Below are 24,725 nucleotides of genomic sequence, written 5' to 3'. Positions count from 1 at the left end.
AACACACATGATTGAATTCAAGGCAAAGTCAGTCATGTGGACACCAAGAGCATGTATTAACACACATGAACTCAACTGCAAAGTGAGTCATGGGGACATCAAGAGACTGCAGTCGAGTTCAGTCATTCGTGTTAAAGCAAAGTACGTTATGTGGACAATGAGAACAAGTATTTACACACATGAACTCAAAAGCAAAGTCAGTCATGGGGACATTGAGAGGACACTAGGGTTGTCCCGATCCAATCACACGACTGCAGACTCGATCCAGTATGAGGTATAACACACAGCGCACACAGGACACACAGCACACAACAGTTTTGTTCCGTTTTTAACTAAGGCTCAGGGACGTCTGTGCCACTGTCTGTCCCAGTGCCTGCTGTACTAGGCGGCACACTTATGTTGGGTCTTCTGCCGTGCGTGTTCCGCAGTGGGTTTGTGGATGTGGTGGCGGTGCGGGGGAGTGGGGGCGGAGTGGGGGCGGTAGGCTGTGGGGCTTGTTTTGTATTTGGATTTCATAGATGAGCGTAAACGTTAAAATGCACATGCTTCCATATAATATCAAATGTACAAACTGTAGATTGTGCAGAGTCTAGTCTCAGGTCTGATCTTATTCTGGTCTGGTTCCCGTTTGTTCAGTTCATTAAATACACTAAGTTACACATTCCAAGACCAGACCGTGGTAAAAGTAAAGATTTTCAACAATGATGGTGCATAGTTAGAAAAGTTAATAAAAAAATTCAAGTTTTGGACATTTGATTTTTCACACTAAGTTCAGCCCAAATACTACACACTGAAATCAACACAATCTGATCCTGCACACATCCTGGATCTTATTCTTTGCTCTTAGTTCATTTCATAAATTTTATAGAAGTGTCAGATTGAGACTTGATGTCAGCAGATACTCAAAATCAAATGACTCTGAGGCAAAAAAAAACAACAACAAAAACAGGACATCCCTAGAGCACACATAAAAATAAAAGAAAAAAAATTACATGTTGGGTGATAAAAACATTTGTACCTGTTGAGGAGACTCATATTCAACAGGACTATCCATCTGAGTTTGATCAGCTTTCATCTAAAAAAGTAAAATAGAGAAAATATATTTTAAAAAAGGTAGAAAAGTAAAAAGCACATACATAACTAAATGTGATGATCATTGGTAAAAAAAAATAAATACACTGCACTGAAAATGCAATATTGACAGTTGCATGTAGTAACATTGTATGACTTACAATACGTTTTCTCCGTCTTTGCTTTGATACAAAAAGAGCTTTTTTATTCTTCTGTGAAAAAGTCTAAATGAAAAAAAAAAAATAATTATTAATATAGGGGAACAAAAACCAAACACTAGACCGGAAATACACTTATAAAACTCATTAGGACCTATCCATGAATTTCAGATACTAAAAGTATCGTAAAGTACGTCATGTGGACAATGAGAGCAAGTATTAACACATGAACTCAACTGCAAAGTCACTTGTGGGGATATTGAGAGTACATGTTTAAAAACAAGAAAGCTTACATATGCACAAGGCTCTAAAGAGGACTTAAATATTCTTTTTGTACAATCCTATTTGGCACATATAATTTAGCCACATCATGTAGAATAACAACGAAGCAAACAGTAATGGAAGTGCTTAAAACAACAAAAATACACATAAAAAAGTGAATATTACAGGTTAGGTGATGAAAACATTTGTACCTGTTGAGGAGGAGCATATTGACCAACAGAATTAGCCATCCTTCTCTTCAGTCCCAAAGCTAGACGGATGTCACCTGAACAACCGCTGACATCTGCCATACTCTAAGGGACAGAGAATGGACCAGAGAAAATTATACAACATGAAAAAAAACATGGAAACATTACAACCAACATACAAAAATAACTCCTGAGATCTGTTAAATTCACTTAACGAACATTATTGAACTTAACTGCAAAGTGAGTCATGCAGACACAAAGAGCATGTATTAACACATATAAACTAAACTGTAAAGTGAGTCATGGGGACATCAAGAGACTGCATTAACACGAATGATTGAACTCAACTGCAAAGTACATCATGTGGATGTTGAGAGCAAGCATTAACACACATGAACTCAACTGCAATGTCACTCATGGGGACATTGAGAGCACATGTTTTAACAAAACAAGTACACATGCACGTCCACAAGTAAAGGAAATGTTCAATACAACAAAAATACAGAATTACATGTTAAGTGATGAAAGTATTTGTACCTGTTGAAGAGAGCCATTTGCATCTACAGGATTATCCATCTGAGTTTGGGACTGGAGAGTAGGATGACTTTCATCTGGAGAAGTCCTCTTATCTGACACGTTGGGACTCTAAGGAAGAGAGAATGGATGAGAGAAAATAAGTAAAATAAACAGACATTACTCGATATTTTCTTCAAATCGTGCAACCCTAATATACAACAATAATTCCCATCTGCACTTACTCGCATCCTAATGGGAACCTGTTTAGTGAACCTAACACGATTGAACTCAGCTGCAAAGTACATCATGTGGATGTCGAGAGCAAGCATTAACACATACACTCAACTGCAAAGTGAGTCATGGGGACATCAAGAGACTGCATTAACACGAATGATTGAACTCAACTGCAAAGTACATCATGTGGATGTTGAGAGCAAGCATTAACACACATGAACTCAACTGCAAAGTGAGTTATGGGGACAATGAGAGCATGTATTAACACACATGAACTCAACTGTAAAATAAGTCATGGGGATAGAGAGCACACGTTTAAAAACAAGAAAGCTTTCATATGCACAAGGCTCTACAGAGGACTTAAATATTCTTTTTGAACAATCCTATTCGGCAAATATAATTTAGCCACATCATGTAGAATAACAACAAAACAAACTAATGAAAATGCTTAAAACAACAAAAGTACACATACAAAAAGTAAGTATTACATGATAGGTGATAAAAATATTTGTACCTGTTGAGGAGAGTCGTATTGACCAACAGGACTATCCATCTGAGTTTGATCGGCTTTCATCTAAAAAAAGTAAAATAGAGAAAATATATTTTAAAAAAGGTAGAGAAGTAAAAAGCACATACATAACTAAATGTGATGATCATTGGTAAAAAACAATATTATATACACTGCACTGAAAATGCAATATTGACAGTTGCATGTAGTAAAATTGTATGACTTACGATATGTTTTCTCCGTCTTTGCTTTGGTACAAAAAGAGCTTTTTTATTCTTCTGTGAAAAAGTCAAAATAAAAAAATAAATTAAAAAAATTATTAATATAGGGGAACAAAAACCAAACACTAGACCGGAAATACACTTATAAAACTCATTAGGACCGATCCATGAATTTCAAATACTCAGGATACTATTTACACACATGAACTCAACTGCAAAGTCACTCGTGGGGATATTGAGAGTACATGTTTAAAAAACAAGAAAGCTTACATATGCACAAGGCTCTAAAGAGGACTTAAATATTCTTTTTGAACAATCCTATTTGGCACATATAATTTAGCCACATCATGTAGAATAACAACGAAGCAAACAGTAATGGAAGTGCTTAAAACAACAAAAATACACATTAAAAAGTGAATATTACAGGTTAGGTGATGAAAACATTTGTACCTGTTGAGGAGGAGCATATTGACCAACAGAATTAGCCATCCTTCTCTTCAGTCCCAAAGCTAGACGGATGTCACCTGAACAACCGCTGACATCTGCCATACTCTAAGGGACAGAGAATGGACCAGAGAAAATTATACAACATGAAAAAAACATGTAAACATTACAACCAACATACAAAAATAACTCCTGAGATCTGTTAAATTCACTTAACTGCAAAGTGAGTCATGCAGACACTAAGAGCATGTATTAACACACATAAACTAAACTGTAAAAGCCAGTCATGGGACATTCAGAGCACAAGTTTTAACAAAACAAGTAAGTACATATACATATCCACAAGTAAAGGAAATGCTCAAAACAACAAAAATACAGACCAAGAAATACAGAATTACATGTTAGGTGATGAAAATGTACCTGTTGAGAAGAGCCGTTTTGATCGACTGAGTCTGGAACTGGAGAGTAGGATGACTTTCATCTGGAAAAGTGCTCTTATCTGACACGCTGGAACTCTGAGAGAATGGACAAGAGAAAATTATACAACATGAAAAACAGCATAGAAACATTACAACCAACATACAAAAATAACTCCTGAGATCTGTTAAATTCACTTAACGCACATTATTGAACTCAACTGCAAAGTGAGTCATGCAGACACAAAGAGCATGTATTAACACATATAAACTAAACTGTAAAGTCAGTCATGGGGACATCAAGAGACTGCATAAACACGAATGATTGAACTCAACTGCAAAGTACATCATGTGGATGATGAGAGCAAGCATTAACACACACACCCTCAACTGCAAAGTGAGTCATGGGGACATCAAGAGACTGCATTAACAGGAATGATTGAACTCAACTGCAAAGTACATCATGTGGATGTTGAGAGCAAGCATTAACACACATGAATTCAACTGCAATGTCACTCATGGGGACATTGAGAGCACACGTTTTAACAAAACAAGTACACATGCACGTCCACAAGTAAAGGAAATGTTCAATACAACAAAAATACAGAATTACATGTTAGGTGATGAAAGTATTTGTACCTGTTGAAGAGAGCCATTTGAATCTACAGGATTATCCATCTGAGTTTGGGACTGGACAGCAGGATGGCTGTCACCTGGACAAGTGCTCTTATCTGACATGCTGGAACTCTAAGAGAGAATGGATGAGAGAAAATTATACATCATGAAAAAACAAGTAAAAACATACAGTAGAAGATATTACTCGAAATTAAATTAGTAATTTTAATGGTTTCCATTAGCACAATTTTGATGTACCATAAAATCTTCCAAAAACTAAATATTCAGTCATATTTAGAAAAAAAAGCAGCTAACTCAGAAGTTTAAATACGTGCAAAATGTTTTAAAACACATATGATACTATTATTTGTTTGCTGCATTCTGCATAACACATTTAAAATATGAAAATAGAACAGAATCTGGCATTCTTAACAAATCGAATCACAATCACAGTACTTTTCAGAATAATTCCAATTAGATATTATCTTCAAATCGCGCAGCCCTATTATACAACAATAACTCCTGTCTGCACTTACTCACATCCTAATGGGAACCTGTTAAGTGAACCTAACACACATGATTGAACTCAACTGCAAAGTGAGTCATGTGGATGTTGAGAGCAAGTATTAACACACACACCCTCAACTGCAAAGTGAGTCATGGGGACATCAAGAGACTGCATTAACAGGAATGATTGAACTCAACTGTAAAGTACATCATGTGGATGTTGAGAGCAAGCATTAACACACATGAACTCAACTGCAAAGTCACTCATGGGGACATCAAGAGACTGCAGTTGAGTTCAGTCATTCGTGTTAAAGTAAAGTACGTCATGTGGACAATGAGAGCAAGTATTAACACATGAACTCAACTGCAAAGTCACTCATGGGGATATTGAGAACACATGTTTAAAAACAAGAAAGCTTACATATGCACAAGGCTCTAAAGAGGACTTAAATATTCTTTTTGAACAATCCTATTTAGCAAATATAATTTAGCCACATCATGTAGAATACCAAAGAACAGTAATGGAAATGCTCAAAACAACAAAAACACACATCAAACAAAGTGAATATTACATGTTAGGTGATGAAAATGTACCTGTTGAGAAGAGCCGTTTTGATCGACAGGTTTATCTGTCTGAGTCTGGAACTGGAGAGTAGGATGACTTTCATCTGGAAAAGTGCTCTTATCTGACACGCTGGAACTCTGAGAGAATGGACAAGAGAAAATTATACAACATGAAAAACAACATAGAAACATTACAACCAACATACAAAAATAACTCCTGAGATCTGTTAAATTCACTTAACGCACATTATTGAACTCAACTGCAAAGTGAGTCATGCAGACACAAAGAGCATGTATTAACACATATAAACTAAACTGTAAAGTCAGTCATGGGGACATCAAGAGACTGCATAAACACGAATGATTGAACTCAACTGCAAAGTACATCATGTGGATGATGAGAGCAAGCATTAACACACACACCCTCAACTGCAAAGTGAGTCATGGGGACATCAAGAGACTGCATTAACAGGAATGATTGAACTCAACTGCAAAGTACATCATGTGGATGTTGAGAGCACACGTTTTAACAAAACAAGTACACATGCACGTCCACAAGTAAAGGAAATGTTCACTACAACAAAAATACAGAATTACATGTTAGGTGATGAAAGTATTTGTACCTGTTGAAGAGAGCCATTTGAATCTACAGGATTATCCATCTGAGTTTGGGACTGGACAGCAGGATGGCTGTCACCTGGACAAGTGCTCTTATCTGACATGCTGGAACTCTAAGAGAGAATGGATGAGAGAAAATTATACATCATGAAAAAACAAGTAAAAACATACAGTAGAAGATATTACTCGAACTTAAATTAGTAATTTTAATGGTTGCCATTAGCACAATTTTGATGTACCATAAAATCTTCCAAAAACTAAATATTCAGTCATATTTAGAAAAAAAAGCAGCTAACTCAGAAGTTTAAATACGTGTAAAATGTTTTAAAACACATATGATACTATTATTTGTTTGCTGCATTCTGCATAACACATTTAAAATGTGAAAATAGAACAGAATCTGGCATTCTTAACAAATCGAATCACAATCACAGTACTTTTCAGAATAATTCCAATTAGATATTATCTTCAAATCGCGCAACCCTATTATACAACAATAACTCCTGTCTGCACTTACTCACATCCTAATGGGAACCTGTTAAGTGAACCTAACACACATGATTGAACTCAACTGCAAAGTTAGTCATGTGGATGTTGAGAGCAAGTATTAACACACATAAACTCAACTGCAAAGTCACTCAAGGGGACATCAAGGGACTGTATTAACACGAATGATTGAACTCAACTGCAAAGTACATCATGTGGATGTTGAGAGAAAGCATTAACACACACACTCAACTGCAAAGTGAGTCATGGGGACATCAAGAGACTGCAGTTGAGTTCAGTCATTCGTGTTAAAGTAAAGTACGTCATGTGGACAATGAGAGCAAGTATTAACACACACAAACTCAACTGCAAAGTCAGTCATAGGGATATTGAGAGTACATGTTTAAAAACAAGAAAGCTTACATATGCACACGGCGCTAAAGAGGACTTAAATATTCTTTTTGAACAATCCTATTTGGCAAATATAATTTAGCTACAACATGTAGAATAACAACAAAGCAAACAGTAAGGGAAATGCTCAAAACAACAAAAATACACATCAAAAAAAGTGAACATTACATGTTAGGTGATAAAATGTTTGTACCTGTTGAGGAGAGCCGTTTGGATCTACAGGATTATCTGTGTGAGTTTTGGACTGGAGAGTAGGATGACTGTCACCTGGACAAGTGCTCTTATCTGACACGCTGGGACTCTAAGGGAGAGAGAATGGATAAGAGAAAATTATACAACATGAAAACAACAACATGGAAACATTACAACCAACATACAAAAATAAATCCGGAGATCTGTTCAATTCACTTATCACACATTATTAAACTCAACTGCAAAGTGAGTCATGTAGACACTAAGAGAATGTATTAAACACACACAAACTCAACTGCAAAGTCACTCATGGGGACATCAAGGGACTGTATTAACACGAATGATCGAACTCAACTGTAAAGTACATCATGTGGATGTTGAGACAAGCATTAACACACACACACTCAACTGCAAAGTGAATCATGGGGACATCAAGAGACTGCAGTTGAGTTCAGTCATTCGTGTTAAAGTAAAGTACGTCATGTGGACAATGAGAGCAAGTAATAACACACATGAACTCAACTGCAAAGTCAGTCATGGGGATATTGAGAACACATGTTTAAAAACAAGAAAGCTTACATATGCACAAGGCTCTAAAGAGGACTTAAATATTCTTTTTGAACAATCCTATTTAGCAAATATAATTTAGCCACATCATGTAGAATACCAAAGAACAGTAATGGAAATGCTCAAAACAACAAAAACACGCATCAAACAAAGTGAATATTACATGTTAGGTGATGAAAATGTACCTGTTGAGAAGAGCCGTTTTGATCGACAGGTTTGTCTGTCTGAGTCTGGAACTGGAGAGTAGGATGACTTTCATCTGGAAAAGTGCTCTTATCTGACACGCTGGAACTCTGAGAGAATGGACAAGAGAAAATTATACAACATGAAAAACAACATAGAAACATTACAACCAACATACAAAAATAACTCCTGAGATCTGTTAAATTCACTTAACGCACATTATTGAACTCAACTGCAAAGTGAGTCATGCAGACACAAAGAGCATGTATTAACACATATAAACTAAACTGTAAAGTCAGTCATGGGGACATCAAGAGACTGCATAAACACGAATGATTGAACTCAACTGCAAAGTACATCATGTGGATGTCGAGAGCAAGCATTAACACACACACCCTCAACTGCAAAGTGAGTCATGGGGACATCAAGAGACTGCATTAACAGGAATGATTGAACTCAACTGCAAAGTACATCATGTGGATGTTGAGAGCAAGCATTAACACACATGAACTCAACTGCAATGTCACTCATGGGGACATTGAGAGCACACGTTTTAACAAAACAAGTACACATGCACGTCCACAAGTAAAGGAAATGTTCACTACAACAAAAATACAGAATTACATGTTAGGTGATGAAAGTATTTGTACCTGTTGAAGAGAGCCATTTGAATCTACAGGATTATCCATCTGAGTTTGGGACTGGACAGCAGGATGGCTGTCACCTGGACAAGTGCTCTTATCTGACATGCTGGAACTCTAAGAGAGAATGGATGAGAGAAAATTATACATCATGAAAAAACAAGTAAAAACATACAGTAGAAGATATTACTCGAACTTAAATTAGTAATTTTAATGGTTTCCATTAGCACAATTTTGATGTACCATAAAATCTTCCAAAAACTAAATATTCAGTCATATTTAGAAAAAAAAGCAGCTAACTCAGAAGTTTAAATACGTGCAAAATGTTTTAAAACACATATGATACTATTACTTGTTTGCTGCATTCTGCATAACACATTTAAAATGTGAAAATAGAACAGAATCTGGCATTCTTAACAAATCGAATCACAATCACAGTACTTTTCAGAATAATTCCAATTAGATATTATCTTCAAATCGCGCAGCCCTATTATACAACAATAACTCCTGTCTGCACTTACTCACATCCTAATGGGAACCTGTTAAGTGAACCTAACACACATAATTGAACTCAACTGCAAAGTGAGTCATGTGGATGTTGAGAGCAAGTATTAACACACACACCCTCAACTGCAAAGTGAGTCATGGGGACATCAAGAGACTGTATTAACACGAATGATTGAACTCAACTGCAAAGTACATCATGTGGATGTTGAGAGCAAGCATTAACACACACACACTCAACTGCAAAGTGAGTCATGGGGACACGCAGACTGCAGTTGAGTTCAGTCATTCGTGTTAAAGTAAAGTACGTCATGTGGACAATGAGAGCAAGTAATAACACACATGAACTCAACTGTAAAGTCAGTCATGGGGACATTGAGAGCACAAGTTTTAACAAAACAAGTAAGTACACATATATATCAACAAGTAAAGGAAATGCTCAAAACAACAAAAATACAGAATTCCAATTTAGGTGATCGAAACATTTGTACCTGTTGAGGAGAGCCGTTTGGATCTACAGGATTATCCGTCTGAGTTTGGGACTGGAGAGTAGGATGACTGTCACCTGGACAAGTGCTCTTATCTGACACGCTGGAACGCTAAGGAGAGAGAATGGATACGAGAAAATTATACAACATGAAAAAACAAGTAAAACAAACATACAGTAGAAGACATTACTCGATATTTTCTTCAAATCGTGCAACCCTATTATACAACAAAAACTCCCGTCTGCACTTACTCACATTCTAATGGAAACCTGTTAAGTGAACCTAACACACATGATTGAACTCAACTGCAAAGTACATCATGTTGATGTCGAGAGCAAGCATTAACACACATGAACTCAACTGCAAAGTACATCATGTTGATGTCGAGAGCAAGCATTAACACACATGAACTCAACTGTAAAGTCACTCATGGGGACATCAAGGGACTGTATTAACACGAATGATTGAACTCAACTGCAAAGTACATCATGTGGATGTTGAGAGAAAGCATTAACACACACACTCAACTGCAAAGTGAGTCATGGGGACATCAAGAGACTGCAGTTGAGTTCAGTCATTCGTGTTAAAGTAAAGTACGTCATGTGGACAATGAGAGCAAGTATTAACACACATGAACTCAACTGCAAAGTCAGTCATAGGGATATTGAGAGTACATGTTTAAAAACATGAAAGCTTACATATGCACACGGCTCTAAAGAGGACTTAAATATTCTTTTTGAACAATCCTATTTTGCAAATTTAATTTAGCCACATCATGTAGAATAACAACGAAGCAAACATTAAAGGAAATGCTCAAAACAACAAAAATACACGTGACGAAAATGTTTGTACCTGTTGAGGAGAGCTGTTTGGATCTACAGGATTATCCGTCTGAGATTGGGACTGGAGAGTAGGATGACTTTCACCTGGACAAGTGCACTTATCTGACACGCTGGGACTCTAAGGGAGAGAGAATGGATAAGAGAAAATTATACAACATGAAAAAACCAACATGGAAACATTACAACCAACATACAAAAATAAATCCGGAGATCTGTTCAATTCACTTATCACACATTATTAAACTCAACTGCAAAGTGAGTCATGCAGACACTAAGAGAATGTATTAAACACACAAACTCAACTGCAAAGTCACTCATGGGGACATCAAGGGACTGTATTAACACGAATGATTGAACTCAACTGCAAAGTACATCATGTGGATGTTGAGAGCAAGCATTAACACACACACTCAACTGCAAAGTGAGTCATGGGGACACGCAGACTGCAGTTGAGTTCAGTCATTCGTGTTAAAGTAAAGTACGTCATGTGGACAATGAGAGCAAGTATTAACACACATGAACTCAACTGTAAAGTCAGTCATGGGAACATTGAGAGCACAAGTTTTAACAAAACAAGTAAGTACACATATATATCAACAAGTAAAGGAAGTGCTCAAAACAACAAAAATACAGAATTCCACGTTAGGTGATCGAAACATTTGTACCTGTTGAGGAGAGCCGTTTGGATCTACAGGATTATCCGTCTGAGTTTGGGACTGGAGAGTAGGATGACTGTCACCTGTACAAGTGCTCTTATCTGACACGCTGGAACGCTAAGGAGAGAGAATGGATACGAGAAAATTATACAACATGAAAAAACAAGTAAAACAAACATACAGTAGAAGACATTACTCGATATTTTCTTCAAATCGTGCAACCCTATTATACAACAAAAACTCCCGTCTGCACTTACTCACATTCTAATGGAAACCTGTTAAGTGAACCTAACACACATGATTGAACTCAACTGCAAAGTGAGTCATGTGGATGTTGAGAGCAAGTATTAACACACATGAACTCAACTGTAAAGTCACTCATGGGGACATCAAGGGACTGTATTAACATGAATGATTTAACTCAACTGCAAAGTACATCATGTGGATGTTGAGAGAAAGCATTAACACACACACTCAACTGCAAAGTGAGTCATGGGGACATCAAGAGACTGCAGTTGAGTTCAGTCATTCGTTTTGAAGCAAAGTACGTCATGTGGACAATGAGAGCAAGTATTAACACATGAACTCAACTGCAAAGTCACTCATGGGGATATTGAGAGCACATGTTTAAAAACAAGAAAGCTTACATATGCACAAGGCTCTAAAGAGGACTTAAATATTCTTTTTGAACAATCCTATTTAGCAAATATAATTTAGCCACATCATGTAGAATAAAACAAAGCAAACAGTACTGAAAATGCTTAAAACAACAAAAATACACATACAAAATGTAAGTATTACATGATAGGTGATAAAAAAATGTGTACCTGTTGAGAGTCGTATTGACCAACAGGACTATCCATCTGAGTTTCATCGGCTTTCATCTAAAAAAAAGTAAAATAGAGAAAATATATTTTTAAAAAGGTAGAAAAGTAAAAAGCACATACATAACTAAATGTGATGAACATTGGTTAAAAAAAACAAAACACTGCACTGAAAATGAAATATTGACAGTTGCATGTAGTAAAATTGTATGACTTACGATATGTTTTCTCCGTCTTGGCTTTGGTACAAAAAGAGCTTTTTTATACTTGTGTGAAAAAGTCTGAATAAAAAACAAAAAAACAATTATTAATATAGGGGAACAAAAACCAAACAAACACTAGACCGGAAATACACTAAATCTCATTAGGACCTATCCATGAATTTCAAATACTCAGGATACTATTTACACACGTGAACTCAACTGCAAAGTGACTCGTGGGGATATTGAGAGCACATGTTTAAAAACAAGAAAGCTTACATATGCACAAGGCTCTAAAGAGGACTTAAATATTCTACATGATGTGGCTAAATTATATGTGCCAAATAGGATTGTTCAAAAAGAATAACAACGAACAGTAATGGAAATGCTCAAAACAACAAAAACACGCATCAAAAAAAGTGAATATTACATGTTAGGTGATGAAAATGTACCTGTTGAGAAGAGCCGTTTTGATCGACAGGTTTATCTGTCTGAGTCTGGAACTGGAGAGTAGGATGACTTTCATCTGGAAAAGTGCTCTTATCTGACACGCTGGAACTCTAAGGGAGAGAATGGACAAGAGAAAATTATACAACATGAAAAACACATATAAACTAAACTGTAAAGTCAGTCATGGGGACATCAAGAGACTGCATTAACACAAATGATTGAACTCAACTGCAAAGTACATCATGTGGATGCTGAGAGCAAGCATTAACACACATGAACTCAACTGCAAAGTGAGTCATGGGGACATCAAGAGACTGCAGTTGAGTTCAGTCATTCGTGTTCAAGTAAAGTACATCATGTGGACAATGAATGTATGTATTAACACACATGAACTCAACTGTAAAGTCAGTCATGGGGACATTGGATCAGCTGCAGGTCTAAACCAGGTCTGAACCAGGTCTAAACAATTATAATAACTATAACAATAACAATTAAAGACACAAGCGGCGTCGAACGGCCCTCGCCCAGCCCACGCCGCACCGGCAATCACCCGCGCACTGCAAACGGCGCACTTCGCAAACGCCCTGCCTGCAAATTCTGTGCCCGCAAACGTCGCACTCGCAAACAGAAAATGCACCTTTAAATATTCTTTGTGCCCCCTGCTGGCCAACCATGAAAAATGCCCATGTCAGTAATATGTTTTTACTTCTAGTCATTAATAGAACTGAATTCCCAAATTTGGAACAAATCAGATAATGTTGACGTTTCATGTCTATGGTAGGGGGCGCTATAGTGTTCACTTTTCATATGTTTTATAGTGTATTATATTCAGACTGAGATCACACATTAGTGATTTAAATTTCAGCATGATCGGACTAAGTCTTAGTATTCCAGGTGGCGCTGTGTCGCCATTTTTTTATGCCTGTGTACGAAACCTATATTTTATAAAAAATTTTGCCATTTCTGAATATTGTGCAAGTTTGGTGAGTTTTTGAACATGTTTATGGGGTCAAATTAGAGCTCAAAGAGCATAATAAAAATAAGATTAAAAAAATTATATTTTTAGCAAAAACAATATATCCGAAAACATTAGAACATATTATACGTTGTTTGAAAGCTCTTCACTTTCCCCACGTCACCGTGGGGTCATTGGTGAGTGACGGGTGCGTCTGCACCATCTCGTCGAGGTCACCCCCTGACCTCCCATTGACTTCCATTCATTTTAGCAGTAGTAAATATGAGCCAGGCCTTCAGGGTTACTGGGATACTGCTGTTTGTGCCGGGGGCAACCGTGGACATAGCTGCATGTCGTCTTGTCGCATTCGGTCATGTGCACGTCGCTCCCCATTCACTCCGCATAGCGGAAGCAATAGTAATAATAATAATAATGATAATAAAAATATAGCCGCAAGCGGCAATGATCGGCCCTCGCGCATGCTTATGCCGTCCCGAAATTTGCACCGTTGCCACGGCAACACCGTTTGACCTTTTAAAAAGCTTTTAACTACTTTTAATGTCCCACTTGTCTAGATGATACAGAATGATTCTGTCTGGGTCAAACGCCCTAGGACGAGTTCGTTCAAGTACGAGGACAGGTCGCACCATCAATCCAATATGGCTCACTTCCTGTTGGTTGCTGAGCAACCGCATAATATACTTTTTTGTTCCTATTCCCATGATGCATCTGTGTACCAAATTTGGTTTGGCTACGCCAGAGTTTTTGTTGGGCGTCCCATTGGCGAGAGCAGATCTTTAGCCTGTCACCATGGCAACACGATGGGAAATGGCATGGTGTCGTCACTGACTTTTTTGATCAAGACCATGTCATGAATCTGTGTACCAAATTTTATATGTCTACAACAAAGTAAATGTTTGCAGTACCATGCAATTTCCCTAGGGGACGCTATTGCGCCCATCTGAGATTTTCTTATATAAATCTGTTCAGAGTCGGGGTGTCAATCAACGATTAAAATTTGAGTGAAATCGGCCAAAGTTTTGTGCCAGAATTTGTAGATTTTACCAATGGAGAGTTAATGTCATCACTATGGCAACGCCATAAAAAATATGACATGGGTGTCATTGACTTTTGGATCAGGATGCCAAAATGGAATTTTGTGCAAAATTTCAGAAATTTTTTAGCAACTATTTGGGAACAAATTATTTTCTTCCATATAATATTTTGTTTCAATCTATAGGGGGCGCTAATGCGCCAAATTAATAATTTTCACATTAAGTAGCTTCAGGGCAGAGAGTTTAACAAATGTTTCAAATTTCATTGAAATCAGAGTTCGTTTGAGCAAATGGGAGCAATTTGTAAATCTCCTAAATTGTGTGCATTTTTTGTTGCTTCACTGCTCAGAGATCGTAAGACGTGTGTGAACAATTTGGATAACTTTTATTGTTCTACGTCTTGAGATAATGTGGACCAAATTTGAGCTCGTTCGGGTGAACGCCCTCGGAGGAGTTCGTAAAAGCTTAGCAAACTTTAAGCCAATATTGCTGCCCCCTAGTGGAGTGCACGGTATTGGCGTAATAATATTTTTTCCTTGTCTTGACATGATCGACTTCTGTGTCAAATTTCATGATTGTACATGCAAATTTTTTTTTGTGTCATTCGTATTCCCTAATGCATTTTTGAGACGTTTGGGGCTGACGAGCCATTTTATTTATGTTTGGAAAATGGAAATAGCCAAAACTTAGGGAAGCGCAAATTTTACCAGATGGCAAAATTTCCAGGACTTTTTATTATTGTTTAGTGGGTGAAAAATGGGTGAGTTGGTTAGGAAAAAAATAATAAGAAAGAATAATATTCTGATGCGAGAACAATGTTCCGCTTTTTTTGGCCGACAAACTATACATTTTCGGAAACCTCAGACGCATTGCTACGTGATGGCGAGGGTCCCTGGTCACTACGGGCGAGTCACGTCACGCCATTCCATTTTTCGGCCACTTGGAGCATCGCTTTGCGATACTAATAGGCCCTTTGCCAGCCTCTGGCGCTCAGGCCTAATAATGTTATTAGGCCCGAGCGCCAGAGGCTGGTGAATGACCTTTTGCATCATAGCAATAGGAACAAAAATGTACATTGTGACCACGCTCCTTTATAAACCGGAAGTCCGTCATCTTGGATTTTTTAATTTTTCTTAATAAACACATGCAAAAAATTTGAAAAATGGCAGGGTAGGGTTCAGAGTTGGGGTTTAGGGTAAGGCTTAGGGTTGTGGCTATGGGTAAGAAGTCCGACTAGGGTCAAGTTTAAGCTTAGGGGTATTATGGTTAGTGTGGGATGCAGCATTTTGTAGGGTACGGCATTGGCGGGTGTGGTGTTTGCAGGGCACGGCATTTTCTGGGTGTGGCGTTTTTGGGGAGTGGCATGTGCGGGACATGTCACAGGCATGAGCGAGAGCCAATCATTGCCACTTGCAGCTATATTGATTCGTTATTATTATCATTAATGATTTAAACACTTTGATTATTATTTACCTGAGCATCCAGTGTTGTGCAGTATCGCATACACAAAATGAAGGGTATTTTGGGGGGAAAGAAGTTCTGTATTTTATCATCAAATGTGACATTTCATGAAAATTCTATAATTCAAGATGGCCACCGCCACATGATGTCAAAATACACAAACTAGATGGGTATATTTAATCCCTACATAAACTTTGGGGCATCCTTAATATTTCTCCAATTTACAGAAAGTGTATCAGTTTTAAGCTATAGCCTTTTGAAATTAAGATGTCAAAATCAAACGTTTTAGCGCCTAGAGGGTTAAACACATTTGAACTGTGTGTTTGCTACGTACTTGTTCTCTCCATGGGCAGTCGTCTCCTCCATAATCATATGTGAGCTCTTCACCTTCAATGATGTTTCTTGTGGTGAACAAACACAAGTGTGGCTTTCCATAAAAGTAAAGTTTTTTCATTTTACAGTTTGGCTGTATGTGGTCATCATTCACTATCCGTCCAAAGGTGCCATCTTCAACAGAGGCATCAATGCTATACAAAACAACAACAACAAAACAAATAAACAAACAAACAAAAACAAAAAAACACATTAGACAGCTATTTCACAATTATTAAATACAATATAATAGTTACTTTTATACTTTAGTAAGGCTAGGTTAAAAGGTTAAAGTAAAAAGCTACATGCATTGGCTATGTCAACCAACTATCTCCATATATGTGTAATGGCAATAGACAATGTAATAGGGTTGTCCCGATCCAATCGCGTGATCTGAAATCTGGGCCGATCACGTGACTGCGGAATTGATCCAGACTCTGACGTTATGTTCCGATCAGGTATCGGATAAATAATATACATATATAACACACAGCGCACACAGCACACAACAGTGTTTTTTTGTTTGTTGTTTTTTTAACTGAGGTGCGGGATTTGCTCAGGGACGTCCAGTTAGCGCAACTGTCTACTCCAACGCCTGCTGTACTAGAGGCACATTCACGCTGGGACTTTTGGGCCGTGCCGTGCTCGGGCGCTGTTACCTGGTGTTCTGTGGCCCGTGTTCACACCTGCGCGGCCGATGGCGTCATCGCACTGTTCTGTTTGCATGTTGTGGAGCTGGCGGGTCCAGCGGCATGGATTGTCTATTGAGCGGTGGGAGCAATGTTGCGGTGCGCTCCGCGGTGGGTTTGTGAATGTGGTTGTGGTGCGGGGGAGTGGGGGCGGCCGGGGGAGAGGCTGAGGGGCTTCTGTTCACAGTCCTTATCGGGTGTGGGTATGGATGTAAATGCAGTCTTAAACTCTAGTTTTACTGCAGGTGAATATAGTATTAACTTCATTATAAGAATGAAAGTTCCTGAGAAGTACTATCACTCAGTTAGACATTATAAATATCAGTTATTAACGTTTGCCCCAGAGGTACAGAATGACCTATGGGGGTGCACAAATAGTTATGAAAAATAAATGTCATCTCATTTTTAGTTGGTAAGATTTTGGATTATTTGTATTTCATAGACGAGTCTAAATGTTTTAAATGTAATGCACATGTTTCCATATAATATCAAATATACAAACTGTAGATTATGCAGAGTCGAGTCTCAGGTCTGATCTGATTCTGGTCTGGTTCCTGTTTTGCCCAGTTCATTAAATACACAAAGTTACACATTCCAAGACCAGACTGTGAAAAGTCAAGATTTTCAACAATGATGGTTCATGGTTAGAAAAGTTAATAAAACAAATTCAAGTTTTGGACATTTGATTTTTCACACTAAGTTCAGCCCAAATACTACACATTGAAATCAATACAATCTGATCCCCCCGTACATCCTGGATCTGATTGTTTGCCATGTCTTATAGAAGAATCAGATCGGGACTCGGTATTGGCAGATACTCAAAATGAAATGACTCGGGAGCAAAAAAAACCTGATCTGGATATTATAGTTGTATATAGATAATATAGTTGTCTAACTAACATTGTTTCGGTAAAGTGCAAAATCTTACCACCATGTTTTCCCTCTCCATTTAAACTCAAAGAAGAATGCGGCACAGGACGGGTGGTAAATTTTCCTTCGCCTCTCCAATTCTGCCTGATCAATCATCTCTCCTCTGTACTCCACGACAAAGTCTCCTTTTCCAAAGGAGCCTTTCGCAAAAAGACCCCGTCCTACAAATAAAATACAATGATATTTTTTATAAATAATGAAGATAATAACTGACAAACAAACAAACAATACCTTTTACTTGATTGATGTACTTGATCTCCAGTTTATTTTTGTCACACTTGTTGATGACATGATATGTGGCATCTTTTAAAGGGCTAATTCGTGGTGCCATCTAAAATGTATATGCACAAATTAATAAAACACACTCTAATATAAAAATATAATCTGCATGCAGTTATAGTTGTTGCAATATACATTAGTTGGCACTAAAGCTGGGCAATATTGCCGAAAATTAATATCTCTGTTTTTTTTTTTTTTTTTTTTGCATATCTCAATTACAATATTCCCACAAAATTATGTCAGGCCAACAGAAAAGTGTTAAAACTTATCTTTAAACGTAGTAGGTGAGGCTTATTATTTAAAAGAAACGTAAAATATCTGTAAAATTATCCACTAAAGTGCAGGAATATATATAACAATGTACAACTTTTTTTTTTTTTTTTTTAAACTGTAAATATACTCAATTTTTGCATAGCTTTAAAACACAATCACAGTGTATTGTATAATTTGAAATATTTCCCATCCCTAGGTGGGTCACCGCTTTACATTTACCCTCATGTCAGTCACTTGATTAAATATCTCAGTTATTTGACCCAACGCTGAATATCATAGCACTTTTTTCTTAAACCAATAACTACAAATTATTCCTTTGTTCAGTACATAGAGCCAGTATCGGCTACTTCTCCTCAGTTGAAAGCTCCAATAGCATAGTCATTCACTAGCTACCTAGCTGCTGACCAACTAACCAACAAAGTTCTAATCAACTGTGTAGTAATGCTGAAAGCTTAGCACATGTATTACGTCACTACATTTACGGCTCAGCTTGGAACTGTTATATCAAAAGACAGGCACAATTATTCACACTCAATTTACTTAGCAGGTGCATTGATCAGGGTACCTCCAATTGTGAGAAGTACCGCTGTTCCCTGTCAATACCACGGGCCGTTGTCCTCCCAAGTTATCATGAACTCATAAAACAGCAGTATGCATATCTTTATACGGAACTCACCGCAAACCAGCCCGTAGCAGAAGCTCTGAGTTCGGGTAACGTTAGCAGCCTACAGCAGTAAAACACGGAGCACACACCGTAGCGCTCAGCCCCTCCGGTCTAGACCGGTCTGGAGGTCTGGTCCTTGGTCTTAGCCATCCACCGCGCACATTGGTCAGATAGATCCAGACGCTCCGTCCTCCGTGTGCTGGTTCCAGACGGGATGAGCAAGACCAGTGCGCAGTGGCCGTTCCTGTCCACTCCACACGGTTCCGTATTGTCCTCTGCTGGCACGTTTCCGTGAGGTCCTCTGCGCGTTTCCATCTTGTCCTCTGCACGCGGCTCCGGGGGTTCTCTGCGCGCGGCTCCTTGGGGTCCTCTGCGCGTTTCCGTGTTGTCCTCTGCGCGTTTCCGTGGGGTCCTCTGCGCGCGGCTCCTTGGGGTCCTCTGCGCGCGGCTCCTTGGGGTCCTCTGCGCGCGGCTCCGTGGGGTCCTCTGCGCGCGGCTCCGGGGAGTCCTCTGCGCGTTTCCGTGTTGTCCTCTGCGCGCGGCTCCGTGGGGTCCTCTGCACGCGGCTCCGGAGGGTCCTCTGCGCGTTTCCGTGTTGTCCTCTGCGCGCGGCTCCTTGAGGTCCTCTGCGCGTTTCCGTGTTGTCCTCTGCGCGCGGCTCCGGGGAGTCCTCTGCGCGCGGCTCCGTGGGGTCCTCTGCGCGCGGCTCCGGAGGGTCCTCTGCGCGTGTCCATGTTGTCCTCTTCGGGGAAAGATACACAGATCCGCGCACTTGGTTCTTCCCGGGGAAAGCTCTTCTCAGGCCGAGGCTCCGAACATCACTCCCCGCTCCAGCTCTTCTGAGCCCGGCCTGAATCGGAGCAGCTCCCCCCGGGTCTAGTCCGACTGTAGCATGTCTCACACGAGGCTAAAAGCTGGGCATTTTATAAGTTCAATCACCGAGACCTGAACATACACGTCCACAACCTACACGAGCGTATTTACGCACCCGCACTGATCAGATAGCCTAGCCATAGCAGCTTTTTGTTTACCAGTAGAAAGCACTAGAATCATTAGCAGCTAACACTAGCCTCTTCGCAGCTATTTAGCGGCTAACATACTAAAAACCTTGTCAGATAAATCTAAGATACAGATACTGTTATTTTTTTCTACAGATCCCCTGATTTCGCCCGTCGCTTACGTTCACCGCTTCTTGTGGTGGTTTTGTCCCGTTGTACACCACCCTCTCCCACTTGCTGTCGTAACTTTCTCCGCTGTGTTAGCAATGACCATGCTACTAGGCTAACCCATGCAGCCTGCTCATGGCCTTGGCTAGCCCCGACACCTACCCCCTCCAGCACAATTTAACTTTATTCTAATCTCTTTAAAATAGGCTAAACAACTGTTGGCTTATTTTCACAACGTATATTTAAACTATTTTAACTATGATTGTGATTACAAAGAAGCTACATTTAGCTTTGATAATGTTAGCTAGCGAATCAAGTTTGAACAAAATATGTTTTCTAATATACTGAACACATAAAAATAAAAATTTACTTAACATTTGTGGTCACAATTTGCTTCGGCGATTCATTCTCATCAGCTTAACTCATTATTTAATTAAATGATCATAATATGCTTAAATATTCTTACCTTGCATGTGCACGCTGTATGTCGTCTTTCACACTGATCATTCGACGAAAACATCATTTCTTATGAGGACCAGGAAATGGGCGGTACCGAACCATATTTGGTTGAAGTGTGTGTGAAGACGGTGATGTCTTACCCGTCCTTACCATTAGGGGCACCATAGAGCACACACTCTCACACACTCACACACACTAAAAACCGTGACATATGGGCCAATGCTGAAACTTCGTCCAGCACCTTAAAAATTGTTATTTTATTCATCTACAATGGTAATCTTCGTGGGGACCTGGTTTTTGGTCCCCATGAAGAAAATGGTCCCCACACCGTGACTGTGTAAACAGATCTCGGTCCTCACAACGTGATGAATACCAGTGCACACAACACACACACACACACATGCCCCCAGTAACACACACACACACATGCCCCCGGTACACACACACACACACACATCACACACACACACACACATACACACACACACACACACACACACACACACACACACACACACACACACACACACACACATGCCCCCAGTAACACACACACATACACATACACACACACACACACACACACACACACACACAGGCATACACATACACACACACACACACACACACACACTTCACACAAAAAGGTCGTCTTCACCCACGTGAACTCTTCTCTTTCTTGCAGCACATTGATACATTTTGAATCTAAAATAAACCTTGTCATATATAAACAGGGTTTTAGTGAGATATTATCAGCTGTATTCTGTTGCAGCATCAGTCAACATGAGCAGGTTCACTGTTTATGAGGCGCTGGATCAGATTTTTGGTCATGACAGTGATTCTGAAGACAGAGAGGAAAGTGAAGCTGAGGAAGATGTATCTGAGGATGAGGATGAGGGCACAGACTGAATAAAAGAAGTGGACTAAGTGAGTGTGACGTCACCCACAGCGTTTGGTGCCGCTCAAATGAAGCTCACGGTCTAGAGCCAGGTTATATGTTATGAATAGGATTTTTTGGACGGACAAAACAGCCAAAAAAAAAAAAAAAAATCAGGATCATGTGTCGCAGGTTAATACGTATATTTTAAGACCAAAATGACGAGGTTCACAGCAGCAGGTACAGAGAGAAGGACGACAAGATCCTAACATAAGTCAATTGGAGCCAGAGTCAGAAGGAGCCGGAAGAGCCTCCTGGAGAACTTTCTATTTGGAACGCGGTGGCTACAGCGTTAGTTATGTCCATTCATATATACGTCTGTGGATGAGGATGAGGGTCAGTATGACCCTGAACAAGAGCACACATGTGGTGAGGAGAACCCAGATGTCACAAAGACTGAAAGAGACGTCTTCAAGTCAAGAAAAAGTGACAGTTCATGGTCACCAAGCCCTCTTGACACCCAATATAATTATACTTATATAAATTAGATTTATATTATATGTATTATATATTAAATTATTATGATTATAGTATAATTATATAATATAATTAAAAATTTTATCACTATAGGATATATAATATATAATATAATTAGTGAATTTAAGCAGTTTTTGTAATCAAAAACGAGTGGTATATTTTAAGATAAAAGGTCTGTACAGCCAAAAAAATAAAAAATAATAAAAATGTTTCCATGGACATGAACACATACTAAGTTAGTTATGAGGAGAAAAACAATATTGGATGATATCTAGTGTTTTTAAGTATTTTCAGGCTGAGTTAAATCACGGGTCAAATTTGACCCGGTAACACTAAAGACGTGTGTAGCTTTCTAACACAATACAAGGGTTAAGCCATGTTATAATGCTGTTACCTCATCAAAAGCATACCCATACTTGTATTTTGTTTCATTCACACATGTTTGAGTCTCCACGTTGTGATATCATGAAGCGGTAGTTTTAACAGCTACCTTTTACCTTTAGTTCAGTAGCGAGTAGACAATTCCAGGGCTAAAATTATCCAAATGATTCTAGTGAAGGTGTATGGAATTCAAAAACACAGTAGAGCAGTTCCTGAATTACCACATTACATCACACAGTCAAAAAGAGCGTTTTCAGTTTGAGAGAAGAACACCACCTAAACATGTGTGACTGAAACAAAACAGAATGAGGAAACAACAATATATAACATAGACCTGAAAATAGTGCACTATATGGCCCTTAAAATGAAAACGTGTAATGTATAATTCTAAAACTATTGGCCATTTATGCAAATAAGTGCATTTTATTACATACAGATAACACATAACACAAGTATATGACTGTGGTGAAGTAGTGATAATGTGTTGGCTTCATATAGCAAAATAGTCAGGTTACAGATTTGAAAGACACTAGCACCCGAGCAGAAAATCCTGAGTGAGAGGTGGGTTGTTTGATCAGGGCAGTTAGGCTTGTCGCTCTTCATAATCCAATTTGACAGCTCCATCTCTAATCTAATAATTTCACTACACATTCAAATGCCAATTATCCCTATACAGACCCCATGAGCAAAAACAGAAATCCTATGAAATGACTTAAGGGAGCGGTGAGAGATGGCACCAGTATTAAATGAGCTATTATGAGTTTTATTAGCAGATAAAAATCCTAATTTAATTGCCATATAATTAATTAGATGTAGATTAACCTAGTTTGCTTGAAAAGTAAAAACAGGCACAAAAAACTGAGAAAGCTTCTAAAACACAATGTACACTGTTTAGATGTAAAATTTCTGATTTTATGTTTAAGGAATCCTATTTTTGGAACATTCTCCATGGAGATAGACTGACCTTACTTGGTGGTTTATGGTGCGGTTTGTTTATTACATATACTCTATACCACTTTCTATTGCAGTGGTTGCCAAAGTGGGGATCATAAGATATTAATGAATGATGAATCATACTCTGTAAAGCGTTTTTGAGTGTTCAAAAAGCGCTATATAAAACTGATTAATTATTATTTTTATTATTAGATTAATACACTACATTTGAGCTATTTGTGAACTGATGACATATGCGTACATTTGAGTGACATTAGGTCAAATAACACAATAAACTGCTCAAATAAAAACAATTATGACCGGATTTAAATATTTTGCAACTTGGATGTATCACAAGGATCTGTCCCAAATCTGTTGCATTGTCATTTCAGTATTAGAAAATAGTATAGTCCTATTGAAAATTGAGACATCAGCTCTGGGTATGTCTGAGAAATTGCCAGACAGAAGAAACACTGGTATTTTTAGTCCACCTGTCCGACGCTGTAGAATTGTGAAAATAGAGTAGCACAGACAGCGATAGATAGCAGCGATAACGCAGGTTCATGGAGTCAAAAAGGTTGAGCTTGTACAATGGATTTCAGCAGCCGCACTCAAGACAAATCAATATCATCTAACTTCTCTGCTCTGAGAGGTGTTGCCCCATAGATTTTCACTTGGATACAACTGTAACTCACCGATGGTTAAGGTCGCGTTGTCCTAGAAACCTAGACAAAGTGCAAAAGGAAGCCCACAGACAATAAAAACATTCCCCTGACATCTCATTGTAGATCCGTCGTGTTGAATTGTGATATTGGATCTTTGAATAGATGTTGTGGGGCAAAAACTGTGAAATGTTCTTTTATGTGAGTAAATTTTTTGAAGTAAACAAAGCCCTTATGAAAATCACC

The 24,725-nt window shown here is 38.5% G+C and overlaps 1 protein-coding gene across 2 annotated transcripts; it reads right to left on the bottom strand.

Moving 5' to 3' along the window:
• Positions 1-480: 480 nt before the first annotated feature.
• LOC129411566 (clumping factor B-like) lies at positions 481-18,890 on the bottom strand. 2 transcript variants are annotated; one of them, XM_055162803.1, is made up of 15 exons: positions 18,480-18,890; positions 18,247-18,409; positions 16,592-16,784; positions 11,322-11,429; positions 10,667-10,774; positions 9,818-9,925; positions 8,832-8,939; positions 8,184-8,291; positions 6,348-6,455; positions 5,755-5,862; positions 3,629-3,730; positions 3,185-3,235; positions 2,964-3,023; positions 2,237-2,344; positions 481-1,804 (listed from the first exon to the last, which is right to left on the bottom strand). In XM_055162803.1, exons 1-15 carry the CDS (start codon positions 18,577-18,579, stop codon positions 1,673-1,675), a joined length of 1,665 nt encoding a protein of 554 aa, XP_055018778.1. In that variant the 5' UTR covers positions 18,580-18,890; the 3' UTR covers positions 481-1,672. The 2 variants fall into 2 exon arrangements, with proteins under 2 accessions (XP_055018778.1, XP_055018788.1); XM_055162813.1 differs by lacking the exons at positions 16,592-16,784; positions 18,247-18,409; positions 18,480-18,890 and adding exons at positions 12,140-12,196; positions 12,355-12,769 and having other exon boundaries at positions 482-1,804.
• Between the last annotated feature and the right edge of the window lie 5,835 nt (positions 18,891-24,725).

Source organism: Boleophthalmus pectinirostris, unplaced genomic scaffold (assembly GCF_026225935.1).
Source record: "Boleophthalmus pectinirostris isolate CB_2022bp ecotype Guang Dong unplaced genomic scaffold, ASM2622593v1 HiC_scaffold_1054, whole genome shotgun sequence".
In the NCBI taxonomy this organism is placed as follows: Eukaryota; Metazoa; Chordata; class Actinopteri; order Gobiiformes; family Gobiidae; genus Boleophthalmus; species Boleophthalmus pectinirostris.
Note: the sequence above shows the minus strand (reverse complement) of the source record. Positions and strands in the feature narration are given on the sequence as shown.

Bases quoted from the DNA above. Each gene is read 5' to 3' on its own strand.
- LOC129411566 (XM_055162803.1), bottom strand. From the start codon at position 18,579: ATGGCACCACGAATTAGCCCTTTAAAAGATGCCACATATCATGTCATC. The intron at 10,775-11,321 runs GTACAAATGTTT...TCTCTCCCTTAG, and splicing joins CAAACGGCTCTCCTCAACAG to AGTCCCAGCGTGTCAGATAA. The intron at 8,940-9,817 runs GTACAAATGTTT...ATTCTCTCTTAG, and splicing joins CAAACGGCTCTCCTCAACAG to AGTTCCAGCATGTCAGATAA.